General features: G+C 38.7%; 1 protein-coding gene across 1 annotated transcript in view; it reads right to left on the bottom strand.

Annotated features, from left to right (window-relative positions):
• LOC107741606 (guanylate-binding protein 1-like) overlaps positions 1–13,856 on the bottom strand; it is a 17,072-nt gene extending 3,216 nt beyond the window's left edge. The window contains exons 1-7 of the mRNA XM_016554367.1: positions 13,845–13,856; positions 13,335–13,526; positions 12,944–13,071; positions 10,009–10,118; positions 6,401–6,588; positions 4,260–4,502; positions 1,672–1,952 (exon numbers count right to left, since the gene is read on the bottom strand). Of these exons, the coding sequence (XP_016409853.1) occupies positions 1,672–1,952; positions 4,260–4,502; positions 6,401–6,588; positions 10,009–10,118; positions 12,944–13,071; positions 13,335–13,509 (1,125 nt within the window). The 5' untranslated portion in view covers positions 13,510–13,526; positions 13,845–13,856. The remainder of the gene's footprint in view (positions 1–1,671; positions 1,953–4,259; positions 4,503–6,400; positions 6,589–10,008; positions 10,119–12,943; positions 13,072–13,334; positions 13,527–13,844) is intronic.
• Positions 13,857–14,189: the final 333 nt, after the last annotated feature.

Below are 14,189 nucleotides of genomic sequence, written 5' to 3' on the forward strand. Positions count from 1 at the left end.
GTTTTTTTTACCTTAAACCGCATAAACACATTTCATTACACCAAATACACAAAATAATGTTATTTTTAGCAGCATCATATGACCTCTTTAATAATAAAGTCCTCTGATAATGAAGACTCTGCTGCGTTCTCCACGTCTGGGGTGGTTGCTCAGTCGGAGTTAGACTTGGAGTTAACAGCCATGCTTGCCCGGGCAACCGCAAGCATTGAGCTGGAGATGAACCCACCGCCTTGCTTTGAGCCCTTGTGGCTGGATGATTGGTTCCTGGGGCGGGACACAGTGCACAGCCACACTCTGCCCCAGTCCCTTTCTTCCCAGAGGTGCCCAAAACAGATCTATGACCTCTTCTATCTTCACTGCTCTCGATGGTGGAGCGGCCAGAGGCTACGTGGAGGTTCCTCAGTTGGAGAGAGTGCCTGCAAAACACCACTACCTTGTGGAATCGCCCGTGGCTACCGTCCAAGGCCTGTAAGCTGACATCAGCATTCGTTAACAGCATTAAGGCTTACAGTGCCACTGGACAGGCTGCCTCTGCCCTGCATACGATGGCCATCCTGCAGGTACATCAGGCCAAAGCACTGAAAGAATTGCACAAAGGTTGTTCTAAGCCAGGGTTGATGCAGGATTTGCACACCGGCTGTGGCCTCTGGGCAACTAATGTCACCGTGTTGGCTCTGGGCCAGGCAGTGTCCATCATGGTGGTCCAGGAATGACATCTCCAACTCAACCTGGCAGAGATGAGGGGTACCGACACGCATCAGAAGGCATTCATTAACCCGCCGGAGTCATATAGATTACTTTTATGATGGATGGACACGCTTTTTGGAGCTTCAAAATCTCAGACACTATTCACTGCCATTACAAAGCTGGGAAGATCCAGGGGCCAGTTGTTCAAAAAGCTTCATCGGGATCAGAATGATCTGGATTTGGAAATCCCATGTTTTACTATTCAGGATCATGGTTTTCACTCCTGCCACAACCCTGAACTACCTGCTGAGTGCTGGGCCTCAGCTCGACTTTTCGGTATAAACTTGAATGAGTGAGGCTTGCTTGTCCGGGGGAGTGGCTTGGCATGTAAATATCACTCACCAATCTTCATCTTCATGACCAAATCTTTTAACTAGAGGGTGGTGCACACTGTGGTGTGGGTAGATGTGCAAGTCACAAAGTATGATATATTCTTGGCATGCAAATATCACTCACCAATCTTCATCTTCATGACCAAATCTTTTAACTAGAGGGTGGTGCACACTGTGGTGTGGGTAGATGTGCAAGTCACAAAGTATGATATATTTTGTGATATATATAATACATATTCTTGGAGAAAAAATAAATTGTGGTAACAATTTATTTTGATGGTCCCGTTTGAACATTCTGTTGAAAATAAGTACCATTGCACCTTCATGTCTACTAACTTTCATTAGAGTATTAGTAGACCGTCTAATATCTGCTAACTCTTTATTGTGATGATCTCCCAACAGACATTCTACTGACTATAAATAACTTTGCAAGTACATGTCAACTTATTCTAACCCTAATCCTACCAGTCAACTAACAGTCTTCTAACACTCTAATGAGAGTTATTAGACATGTTCTGTAGGTGCAACGTTACTTACAGATAACAGAATGTGCTAAAGGGACCATCAAAATACGTTATTTACTGGGCATCACCTCTAGACATTTCGTGTATGTCCCCTCACTGTCCTTAAAGGAACGCCCCATGAAGGTTTGTGTCGCTATGCTGCTGAGACGTTGGTGTTCTGCGCACACATCCCTCAGTTCCAGAGGGAAGGAGTCCTTCAGCTTCTCCATTCCACTCTGGTACACCTGAAGGCCCTCCTTCACTGCAGACTCATTCTCAATCACTGACACAGTGAGCACAGCATTCTCCAGAAATGGTACTTGACCACTGGAAATTGTGTCTACATATGTCTTCACCAGCTGGCAGAGGACTTCAGGTAAAGAGAAGGGTCAAACACAGGGATATTAATAACATGTTGTCCAGAAAGTGCCATAAACATGGTCTACTGAATTGGTAGCTCTTTTTTTAAACGGGAATTTCTAACATTAACAATGAAAGATTATGAGCTTACATTGTGCCTCCCTTCTCTCAGTTTAGCACTATTAGATCACAAACATTCTATTTAGAAACCAGTATGTCTCCCTAGGGCAGTGGTTCTCAACCTGCGGCCCGCGGTTGACAAGAATTATCCACCTGGATCTCAGGAAAGAGCTCTCAAGATAACTAGTCTTGAAAAAAATGGCATTGCTGAACAGAATACACTGCAAGCTAGCTTAAACGTGTCTCAGGCCGTGACATTAGCAACGTTCAAAATTTCCTGGCTGCTTGCCAAACACGGCAAAACATTCAGTGATGGGGAGCTAGTTAAGAACTGTTTTCTGGAATCACAATGTCTGTTTGATGATCTGAGCAACAAGAGCGAGATAATTCGCAGGATAAAAAGTTTACAGCTCAGCAATGACACAGTTACTCGTCGAATTTCTGAAATGTCTGAGAATTTGACAGAACAACTAAAAACTAAGCTAGCCACTGCTTCAGCACTCAGCTTGGCTGCGGATGAATCGACAGACATCGGCGATGTTGCTCAGCTTTGCATTTGGGTGAGATGTGTGAATTCAGAGACTTTTGAGGTTACAGAAGATTTATTGGCGTTGAAATCGCTACATGAACGAACAAGGGGCGAGGACATTCATAGAGCACTTAGTGAAGCATGCAAAGACATGAACATACCGGCATCCTCAGTTGTCTCCATCACTACTGACGGTGCGCCCTCAATGACGGGAAAACACAAGGGTCTCGTTGCTGAAATGCGAAAAATCTGCCCTGACTTGTTGGCATTTCACTGTATTGTGCACCAGCAAGCACTATGCAGCAAGTTAGTTGATGGATACTTCGTGGAGGTTATGGACACCGTGGTCAACTTCATTCGAGCGCGGCCTCTAATGCACCGTCGTTTTATTGCGTTGTTGGACGAAATTGACAGTGCTTATGGAGATCTCATTCTGCACAGTGAAGTGAGATGGCTAAGTCGTGGAAAAGTCTTGCATCGCTTTCTGGCTGTACTCCCCGAGATAGTTCACTTTCTTAATGACATTGGCGAGGGAGAAAGATTTCCAGTCTTGAGACAATGAGTGGAAAACAAACGTTGCTTTTCTTGCAGACGTCACAGCTCACCTAAACAATTAAGCTGAACCTGCAACTTCAAGGTGACGAAAAACATGTTGATGACCTGTTGGGCTGTGTTGAGAGTTTCAAAATGAAGCTAGGGCTGTACACTGCACAACTCAAAGATGGTGATTTAACTCATTTTCCACTTCTGAATGACACGTGTGAGGGTGTACTGGACATACAACAGAGAGAACGATTCGTTACAACTGTCAGTCAAATGCAGGAAAAATTCATCTCTCGTTTTTCTGATTTTGAGAAAATAAAATCTGCAGGACATTTCATCAGAGAGCCATTCACTTTCCCAGTGGAAAAATCAAGGACTTGGCTGCAACTTTCGGTTTGTCCCGCTGCGCACTCGAAGATGAACTGATGGATGTTCAGGCAAGAGGACACAGCCATACCGCGCAACAGTCATCCTCAGTTGCAGAAATGTGGCGAAACATCTCTGGACAAAACCTCAGATTATTAAGTTCAAAAGTGCTTTCCATATTTGGATCGACATACATTTGCGAACGCACATTTTCTGTAATGACGCGCATCAAGTCACGTTTCTGTGCACGTCTTACAGACTGCAACTTACAGTCGCAACTTCATTGTGCTGTTACTCCTTTTGAGCCTAATTTCACCAAATTGGTCTGCTCCCGACAACATCAGGTGTCCCATTAATGGTAAGTAGAATTATACTCTCTAATAATAATAATAAATCTAATTGTAATCATTTAGATACTTTAATATGTGGTTAGTTTGCATTGGTGACGTCATATGTAAATGATATGCGGCCCGTGAGACTTGAACTTGGACATAGTGCGGCCCACTGAAAAAAAAAGGTTGAGAACCACTGCCCTAGGGTTATATTGGCATTATGGTGCAAAGTGCATACAACCTAAAAAATAGTTGTGCCAAAGTGTTCTATTGACAGCAGTTTTTCAACAACTAAAGGGAAAAGACATGTCTCTGATTTCTACTACTGTGTTGAGACATTCACTTGTTTAAATGAATATGGTAAAAATGATCATATTCTGTATTAAAGTTTTTTTTTATTTTTATATCATATATCTTATTGAATCACCTCTGCCTGTGACTATGTATCCATCTTTCAGCTTTTTAATTTCACTCTTGTCAAAGATAAACTTGCAGAAACGATCTGTGACCTCAAGGAACTCAAAGGAAAGGTCAGCAGAATCCAAGCTCTCCAGACGAGACACTTTCTCTGAGGTGGTTGGAAATGGGAATGTAAAACACTTCCGGGATGGGAAATAATTTCGGATGCATTCTCTTGGAAGGTTGAATTCTTTAACTGGTCTTGAATTGCCTTTAAAAGATACAAAACAGCTTTTTGTTAAAGAGATTAGCAAAATACAGCATTGTTTGTAAATTGCCTTTCCCTCAGAGCAAAATCCCTGGTCCAGTGGTGGTAACCCATGATCCTGGAGTACCACCAACACTACACATTATGAATGTCTCCTTTGTCTGATACACCCATTTCAGATCTTGGAATCTCTTCTAATGAGCTGATGACCTGAACCAGCTCTTTGTTTAGGGTCTCTAGGAACAGGGTTGAATCGCTAATATAAGCCACACTACAGAGTCTAAAAAGTAACACTGAAGCAGCATTTAAGTTCATTAGATGAAGTGATTAATTTAGTGGCAATTGACTGAGCATTAGTGATGAACACCTGCTTTAAAGGATTAGTTCACTTTCAAATTAAAATTTCCTGATAATTTACTCATCCCCATGTCACCCAAGATGGGGATGCCACAAATATGGCAACAAAACATTCTGATTGTCTGCTTCTAATTGCATGACGTAGGCGGAAGTACCGACTCAGTCAGGTGTTTACAAATGTGGAGAAGGACTGTTCAAAAGTTGTTGTATGTTTAATGACACATATTCAAATGTCTTTGTGTCAGTTTATCGTTTAAAATGGTCACTTCGTGTGCGTATGCTGGATGTTTAAATCTTTTGAAACCTAACTTCTGCCTACGTCAAACGTGACCTTTTCAACGTAATTACGTATTACGTGAAGTCATGGATGTGCATCGCAGAGCAGTGCAAGGCGTGCATTTTTGTTTATAAAGCATATACTTTTTTTTTTTTTTTTTTAAAAGAAAATGACCGATCATTTCGCTAGAAAAAACCCTTATTCCTCGGCTGGGATCATTTAGAGCCCTTTCTACTGAAGACACAAAGTCACCTACATCTTGGATGCCCTGGGGGTAAGCAGATAAACATCAAATTTTCATTCTTGGGTGAACTATCCCTTTAAGTTGGTTATGTTCATATTATGTATAGGCATATTACATGATTGTATTGAACAACACTGTTAAAATACATAATGTCATTTCTTGGTTTTGATATTTTATTTGAGCCAATTATTATTGCCTCATCGTTAGTTTATATATAAATAGTCATCTTAGTATCTTCTGGGATTCCAAATGGCCCTTTTTTAAGTTTTGTTACAAGCTGTTCAAAAACATGCTGTTTGTGTCTTTAAATGCAAATGAGTTGCTGCTCCCTGCTCCTCTATCCAGAAGAGGGATGCAGCTTGTGCCTTGGATATTCTACCAACATCAAACAAAAAAATCGTAGTTTTTGATTATCATCTATATCGCAGTCACGTTCACATGACATCACATTTCATCATCATGAAAGTTGATTATTTGCAAGTGTTTTAAAGCCTTGTCAAATACAGTAAACTGACAGTCAGTGACATTTATGTCAATGAAGGTAAACAGCTAGGAAAGAAATTGCATGTGTATCTGTATTAGTGACAGCAGCCTAATATACAGTACCAGCTTCTGTCTATGCTGTTAATCTGAATCATACAAAAAAACAAAAAACAGTTTAGTAGCTTTGAGCTTTAATCAATTTCTTACTTGAATGCTGCTCTTAAATGCACTAGTGAGGAGATAAACGTAGTGGACTGTGTACAGCTCACTCAGGAGAGGATCTAAACTAATAGGGCAGCTATACATCACCGGTCGTAGGCAGGGCCTGTTTCACTGTGACATCACAAATGGCCAAATTCCCGAATGGCTTGTTTTGATTCGTGTAGAAAATAACAAACTGAGTGAATTGATTTTTACCCTAATAGAGTGAATAAAATAGCTTGAGTACAGGCACTGTGGACACATCAATATGTTCAAAAACAATGTAAAAGTGAATTTTGCATAATAGGTCCCCTTTTAAAAGCTCAATTTAAATATTACCTGATTTCAGCTTCAAGGCAAATTCTAAGTATTGGTCCTCGGTTACGGATTTGCCTTTGATTTTCTGTTCCAGGGTGAAGTCCCTCACAACCCAGATGAAACTAGGGAAGAACTTAACAAACTCAGTGTCGTCTTCATCATCATCAGATGATTTCACCTTGATATACTCAGTCAACTCTGTGACATATCTGGAGATGGTTTAGGTTTGAACATTTAGCAAACAGAGAACATATTAAAGGGTTAGTTCACCCAAAAATGAAAATTAGGCTGTGTTTTACTCACCCCGAGGCATCCTAGGTGTATATGACTTTCTTCTTTCAGACGAATCCAGTCGGAATTATATTAAAAATTGTCTTTAATCTTTCAAGCGCTATCATTGCAGTCAGCGTGTGTTGCATTGCTTCAGTCCAAAAGAAGTGAAATAAAAAGTGCCCATCCGTAAAAAAAAGTGTCTCACATGGCTCCGGGGGGTGAACAAATGCCTCCTGTAGTGAATCCATGCGTTTTTGTAAGAAAAATATGTAAGATGTCGGCTATCTGAATCCTCTGACATTCTTCTTTACAAATCCTCGTTTAGTACTTCTAATTCTTAACCGTTGTTTTGTTCGATCTCTCCACGTGCGTCACTTCTGAGCGACACATGCGCAAAGCTGACCTCATACGTAATTCCCCCGGAACTGCTTCCGTTTTACAACAGGGAGAGCAAGCTAGATTATTACGTTTTGCATATAGATATTTTTCTTACAAAAACGCATCGATTCGCTACAGGAGGTCTTTGTTCACCCCCCGGAGCCGTGTGAGACACTTTTTTTAATGGATGGGCACTTTTTATTTCACTTCTTTTGGACTGAAGCAATGCAACACCCGCTGACTGCAATGATAGAGCTTAAAAGATCAAAGACAATTTTTAATATAACTCTGACTGGATTCGTCTGAAAGAAGAAAGTCATATACACCTAGGATGCATCGGAGGTGAGTAAAACGCAGCCTAATTTCCATTTTTGGGTGAACTAACCCTTTAATGCCATTGAGAAATCAGAGAACTACATGTGTGAATGCCATGGTCATTTAAAGGAACACTGTGGTGTTTTAAAGTGGTTTACAGAAGAATTATTTATTCTTTGACTCCTGGTAAACTTCATGTGTCAGTGTAAGGTGACCCCTACCTGTTGGTGCAGCCGTACTATTTTGGGTGAGTAACTTTTATAATTAGTGGCCACTGCACTTAAAGTGCCCCCATCATGCTATTGTAATGGTTCCTAATTTGCATCTAGCATACATCCAAGAAAAAAAAAAAGAAAAATCTCCTAATATACATTGCAGTGTCTAAAACGGGTCTCCATCTCTGCTTCTAGAGAGCTGCTGTCTTGCAGATGTCAGCTCCAACCCCATCCGGCTACTGAAGGGATTCAGGGTTACTTGATAATTACAGGCAGGTGTGTTGGAGCAGGTTGAAACTGAAGTCTACAGGATGATAGCTCTACAGGAGCAGGGTTGGAGACCTCTGGTCTAGAACGATTTGCTCAAGGATCTGTTGACTCAAATCCCCTCCTTCCCGTGAGCCTACTCTGCTCCCTGCTTGCACTGACACTATTGGAAGAGAGCTGAACTGGATGATGACATCACTGAATCATCAATGAACTGACTTTATCTGGAAAAATTACTCTTTGTTATTGTCCTCTTGCATTATTGACAAACTATTTTCCTGTTTAACACTAAAGCTGCTTTGACACAGTCAGTATTGTATAAAGTGCTATACAAATAAAGGTGACTTGACTTGATTGGTTAGATGGATCTGTCTGTTGTGATTGGTCTACCACTTATATTACATGTTGGAAATGAAACCACCATTTCCATATCTGAATTTTAGCTCCAAAGGCTTCCTCTGCACAGCAGTCACATTGATATGAACAGTAACGACAGCTGAATAGTAACCACAATAATAGTACATGTTAGTTGAGCACTACTGTGAATTACTGTAACATTACATTTTGTGAAGAGGTGCTTTGCAGCACACTCTTTGGATGTGGTAAATGTCCTTGATGTTGAAAAAAAAAATCAGGCTTGGCTTGTATGTACACTATGGTGCACGGTCAATGTTTATTTACAGGGAGGTGAACAGATAATTTAGCTGAAAGTTGAACAGCAGATAATTTACTAAAAATGTTTGGAAAATGTTCTGGACTCTTAAGAAACTAATTAATGCTGTCATGTAACAAATCTGTTTCACAGGTAAAATTAAATGAATCAATTGCTAATTAAAAAATTTAAATACAAATGTAAAGCCTGTACAAATTCTAGAAATCATGGAGAAAAAAATGTGGAAATCATTAAAAACAGTATACATTACATTTATGTATTATTTATATATTTATATCAATAATAAATCACTTATATATTATAACTTACGCAACTTTAGTCACTTGATTGTTTCCTTGTAAAGGTCTTGATATTTGTCAAGTTTCTCGTCAGGTGTGTGATGTTCTTTTTTAATTTTGGATGCCAGCCAACTGTTGCATTGAGAATCAATATATCTGGCCTTTCCAATGCACACAAGAATGTGCAGTAATCTCAAACAAATTAATCCAGATATTTTAATCAAATCTGCAAACTTGTTTGAAGAACCAAATTAGCCAGAGATCAGTTATTACAATTAGAAGATCTGGCATCTGTCAAATCATCTGGGATGTATTAAGCGAGGTATGAAGAACAAAACCCAGAGGTGCAAGATGGTCAAATAAGTGGGTACTGCCCCATAATGATTAAGTGTTTTGCAAATCCCACATTGATCTTGACAAGATTGGAGTCAGTAAATATTGGGAACACAGCGAAAGGTTGGAGTTATACTGCTATGGTGTCACTGTAAAAAAATAAAAATACATCCAACGTACAAGCAAAGTGCTTTTGCTTTCATAGCACAGAAAACAGTGTCATCCAGACCAGACATTGCAACAACACAAACCAAACCCTTCCAGGCCTCAGCTACAACTAGTGTTTGGGGGCGGGTTAAAGTACACATTGCAGCCAATGAAGACCATTATGCAAATTGGTTACAAACCTACATAGGTTTGTGCAGGAAGTAAAACTGGAATTGAATGACTAATTTCAGGCAGAATTGGTAATTGGTAAATTTTTTGGGAGATAGCAACTACATTTGTCATGCACTTTTCTTTTCTTTCTTTCTTTTTTTTTGTTCTTTGAAACTTTGCATACCTTTAACATTCATAAACAGCTATTTTCCATACTACATGAAAGGCAATATCTGAAAAAGCGTAATTGGGCAACCTTGATACAGCAGATTATCAATCTTTAAAATTAGAGTGTGCCATACTTGCCAGGATATGTATTAGTATTTACAACCTGGTCCAACTGCTTTGAATGTATAGAAAATACTGTTGAATTCTTACAGAGCAAGCACAGTGTAAGGCAGGGAGTAAAATTATGAAATCTTAATACTTTTTTTCTACGGATAATGCTATATTGCTTATTTTGACCAAAAAAAATAATTTCAACTTCAAGAGAAACCATGCATGGACAGTATAATTATAATAACTTATTAAACCATGAAATATCAACAGTAATTTTATAATCTATGAATGGAAGGATACTGCAGTTCCTCAATAGCCTTGTTGTCAATTGTACCTTGGCTGTTATTCACTAAAGTGCTACTGAGAAGGACAGCCAGACAGAAGATCTTGGTATCATGCTTTGAGTCCCCCTGAAACAGAAAGTATACAATCATTTGACAAAGAATGACATTACATAAACTACTGACAGCATAGTGACAAGGACTTCTACTTTTAAACATATACTGGAACCATGCACACCCTGATGGCAAAATATTTGTCAAAAACTAACACATGACTGAAGTGATGTCCTACGGAGCCCCTAAAGGGACATGGTGGTGGAAAAAAATTCGGGGTGGCTATAACAGTGACACTGGAGACCCAATTCGGTATTAGGCCTAATAAATACTATCAATTCTAATAACAATTGTAATATTAATGACCTCATTAATAGCATTACAATCAGTAAAGCAGATAGCCATAATGCAACATTTCTCCCCCATTTAAAACCATTGGGCTATAGAAAACGCTTAAGGGAGGCCAATGGACGAAGACGGTATAGGCTAAAACCAAAATATGGTACACAGTTTATTAATAAAATATAGCATATTATGCACAGGAAAGCAGACAAGCCCAGAATAGGTATAAACAAGCCAAAACCTAATTTAAAGCGAAACTGAAAGTATGGGCTCACGTACCGCTCTCATTCAGCACAAATCCAAATGTTTCCATATTCGCAATGTATTTGAAGCTAAACCATTATTTATTAAATTAACTAGGCTTTGTACGTTCCAATATCAAAGGGGAAAAAATCATAATGAACAGAAAATATGCCGCAATGGAGTGGACCGGGGCTCACGCTGTACGGCACAGACTATAATACAGATTATTTAAATTGACTGTGTAACATTTTATCTGTGTTGGTGATGCTATGTTTAATTTTAATAATGAACAGGCGTTTGCAATGAATATGTGCACATGAGGCGCTGGCGCGATCAAATCGCTGAAACATAAAATACTCTGTCACTTACAATAGGGCATAATACGTTCTTATTTCGCTCTGAAACCTACGAGAATGCAATTTTCCCTGAAAATCCAAACGACTGCAAATATGACATTGATTTTATATAACAGTTCAACAAAAAAGGCAATATTAAGTGTACATTTTACATTTTAAATGTAGCCTACATTTTAAACACAATATTGTCAATATTGTTTGTTATATTTTACAAGGAAATAATAGTTCCAACGAAATCCGCAACAGAACTGGTGTGCGTCTCCAAGCAACAGCAGTGTTTTGTTAGTGAATGAATATGCAGCTTTGAATGATTCTGAGAGTATTGATAATCGGAACTGATTAATAACCCTTTCATAACTACAACCATTTGCTTCGTGAATGAATGAATAATTTTTTTGAACTAATTATTTTCAGTGAACTGGTTGAACCAAATCTGACTGGATCTGACTCGTGTCCTGAGTCAGCACTGATCCACAAGTCGCACAATCAGTGTACTGGTCTCTTAAATCAGTCCAACACTTCAGCTCAAAATCAGTAATATAATTCTAAAACTTAGTGAGGTCTGCTATTGCTAACTCTTCTTTGCAATTATCCTATCACAGCATTTCTCATGTCAACAGTACACTGAACTGAGAACCAATACCAAGAACCAGTGAGTGAGCTAATGCTATGAGCATGAGTGCACTGAGATTTGACGGATGAAGCAGCATGTAATGGGTAACACTTTTTAAGAAGTATACACTAATAAAGTACTAACAATTAATTTGCAAATCATTAGTTTATAGTTAATTCATAATTTATAAACTGTAGTTAATACATTAATAGACTCTACAAATAGTGAGTTCTTCATTCATTATCAACGCAATTAACCAAATTATTATTGTTTAATTAGCTCATAGAGTTAAATAATGCTTTGTTAACAATTTATTAACCATAAATACAGTACTTCCCACTTTAGATTAGGTCACGTAAAATGGGAAAATGGCATTAATTAAGTGCTTTAAACCAACCTTTACTTTAACATTTACATATGTGTGTGTGTGTGTCGTAACACTTTAGTATAGGGACCAATTCTCATTATTAACTACTTGTTTATTACCATGCCTGTTATTAACATATTGGCTGTTTATTAGTACTTATAAAGCACATATTCTGCATGACCATATTGTACATCCCTAATCCTACCCAATACCTCAATTTAACAACTACCTTACTAACTATTAATAACGACCTCACTCATACGAATTCATGCGATTTGTGAAAAATCGTATATATTTTACGAGGTGGCAAATTCGTAGGAATTAGTACGAAGGACCACACCTAACACCACATCTAAACTTAACCGTCACAGAAATCGTACAAAATTGTACGAGTGAGATCATACGAATTTGGACGAATTAGCCACCTCGTAAAATACACACGAATTGGCCGTGAGATGGTGTTGGCCTACCCGTAGGTCAAAACGAAATGGCTGGCATGTAAATTCCACTCGCCAGTTCTCATTGTCCTTTACTGAAACATCGGAGGTGCTTGGAGCTCTTAAGTGTAACCCCTTGTATCAGTAATACAACACGTCGTCATGTTCCCTCCATCAGGGAACAGAGGTTACAACAGTACCTGAGATGTTTTATTTGATGGGACAAAAGTAAAGTTAGACTACAGTTATAGTGATAGGAGCAAAAATGTACTGGAAACCTTTTTAAAGACGTGTTTGTATTATTGTGACATAGTTTCATGTTTAAAATATTAAATGCTCTGTTGCAATGAACTGCTCCAACCATTTTCAATAAACACTTACCTGCTAATTGTGCATTCGGCTAAATAATTTTATCTGAGCTATAGTTAGTTTCATTTGTCAGTTAACAGGCACATCTGAAGAGTCTTGGTCCTTCTGAATGCAATGATTTTGATTTGAAATTATTATTCACATTACACCGATATGGGGTGGATTATCATCACCTTGTCCACATCTCCAAGCCCCTCAGTGTCCAGCAGCACCAGAGTGGTTCCTGCTTTAGTGGGGTGGGGCACACACCACATCCAGATGCCCTTAGTCTTAGACTCAATGGTGCTGCCCAATTCAAATCCTAAGAGAAAAAGAGCAAAGAAACATGGAACACTGATAACATGCATACAGTTCCATTAACCTTCTTTGTAAATGTTAGTGCAGAGTAGTGAATTATTTAGACTATGACAATTTGTGTGTTTAATTTCATATTAGATCACAGTCTTGCCGAATTAAAGGAAGTTTGAGGCTGATGACAAATGGAATAGTGACCAAGTCTAGATCTGTTTTAATTCTAACCAGTAGTAATTGCTCTTTGAATGTTGCTGCCTGTTTAGGTCTAACCTGTTTGTTTTCCTGCGAGGCGGTTCATCAGGTAGGACTTCCCGGTGCGGTAGAGTCCCACCACAGCCACCACCACCACTGGCTGCTCGATCTTCTGCAGGATCTGCAGCGCTGACTCCTTGACAAACAGCTTCCCATCCACATCATTGTCAATCAGACACACTGGACTCTGCATGGTCACTGGAGTTGTAGCTTAAACACACACACACACAGTCACAAGTTAATACTCCTATAATTATGAGGACTTTCTAGGCATAATGTTTTTTATACTGACCTAATGATATTTTCTAACCCCTACCTCTAACCCAGACAGTTGGGATGTTCTCATAACTTAACAAATCTGAGGCCATTTTTACCTCATAAGTATATTAAAGCAGTGTACACACGCACACACAGAGATCTTATTTAATATATAATATACACTTATTTATAGACACAGATCACTATTCAATAGTACTAGTATAGTAACTTAGTGGAGCTGTCTGTTTTTAAAGCTTCCTAAAAGCTTACCTGCTCTCTCTGTGATTTCTCTTTAGTACTGAAAGAAATAGTTTTAGAACAGTTCTTTCTTGGTTAAAACCACACCCCTGAATCCAGTCAGTTTATTCTTATTGGCTGGCAATGAAATTATACTTTGATTGCCAATAATTCTTTATTGTTTTCTTTTTTTTAACAACCTCCTTATTTTTTATAGTTTCTTATCGAAAATGCCTGTTCATTTTTAAACTTATGTTCCTTCGGTGAGCACAATCTCAAATATGTATTATTTTATTCAAGTTTTTGAAATATGCATGTATATATCTTTTGCACTAGATAAACATACATGTTAACATTTCTTACTGACAGACTGAGACT

This window comes from Sinocyclocheilus rhinocerous, unplaced genomic scaffold, assembly GCF_001515625.1.
Source record: "Sinocyclocheilus rhinocerous isolate Xijiao unplaced genomic scaffold, SAMN03320098_v1.1 scaffold316, whole genome shotgun sequence".
NCBI classification, from domain to species: domain Eukaryota; kingdom Metazoa; phylum Chordata; class Actinopteri; order Cypriniformes; family Cyprinidae; genus Sinocyclocheilus; species Sinocyclocheilus rhinocerous.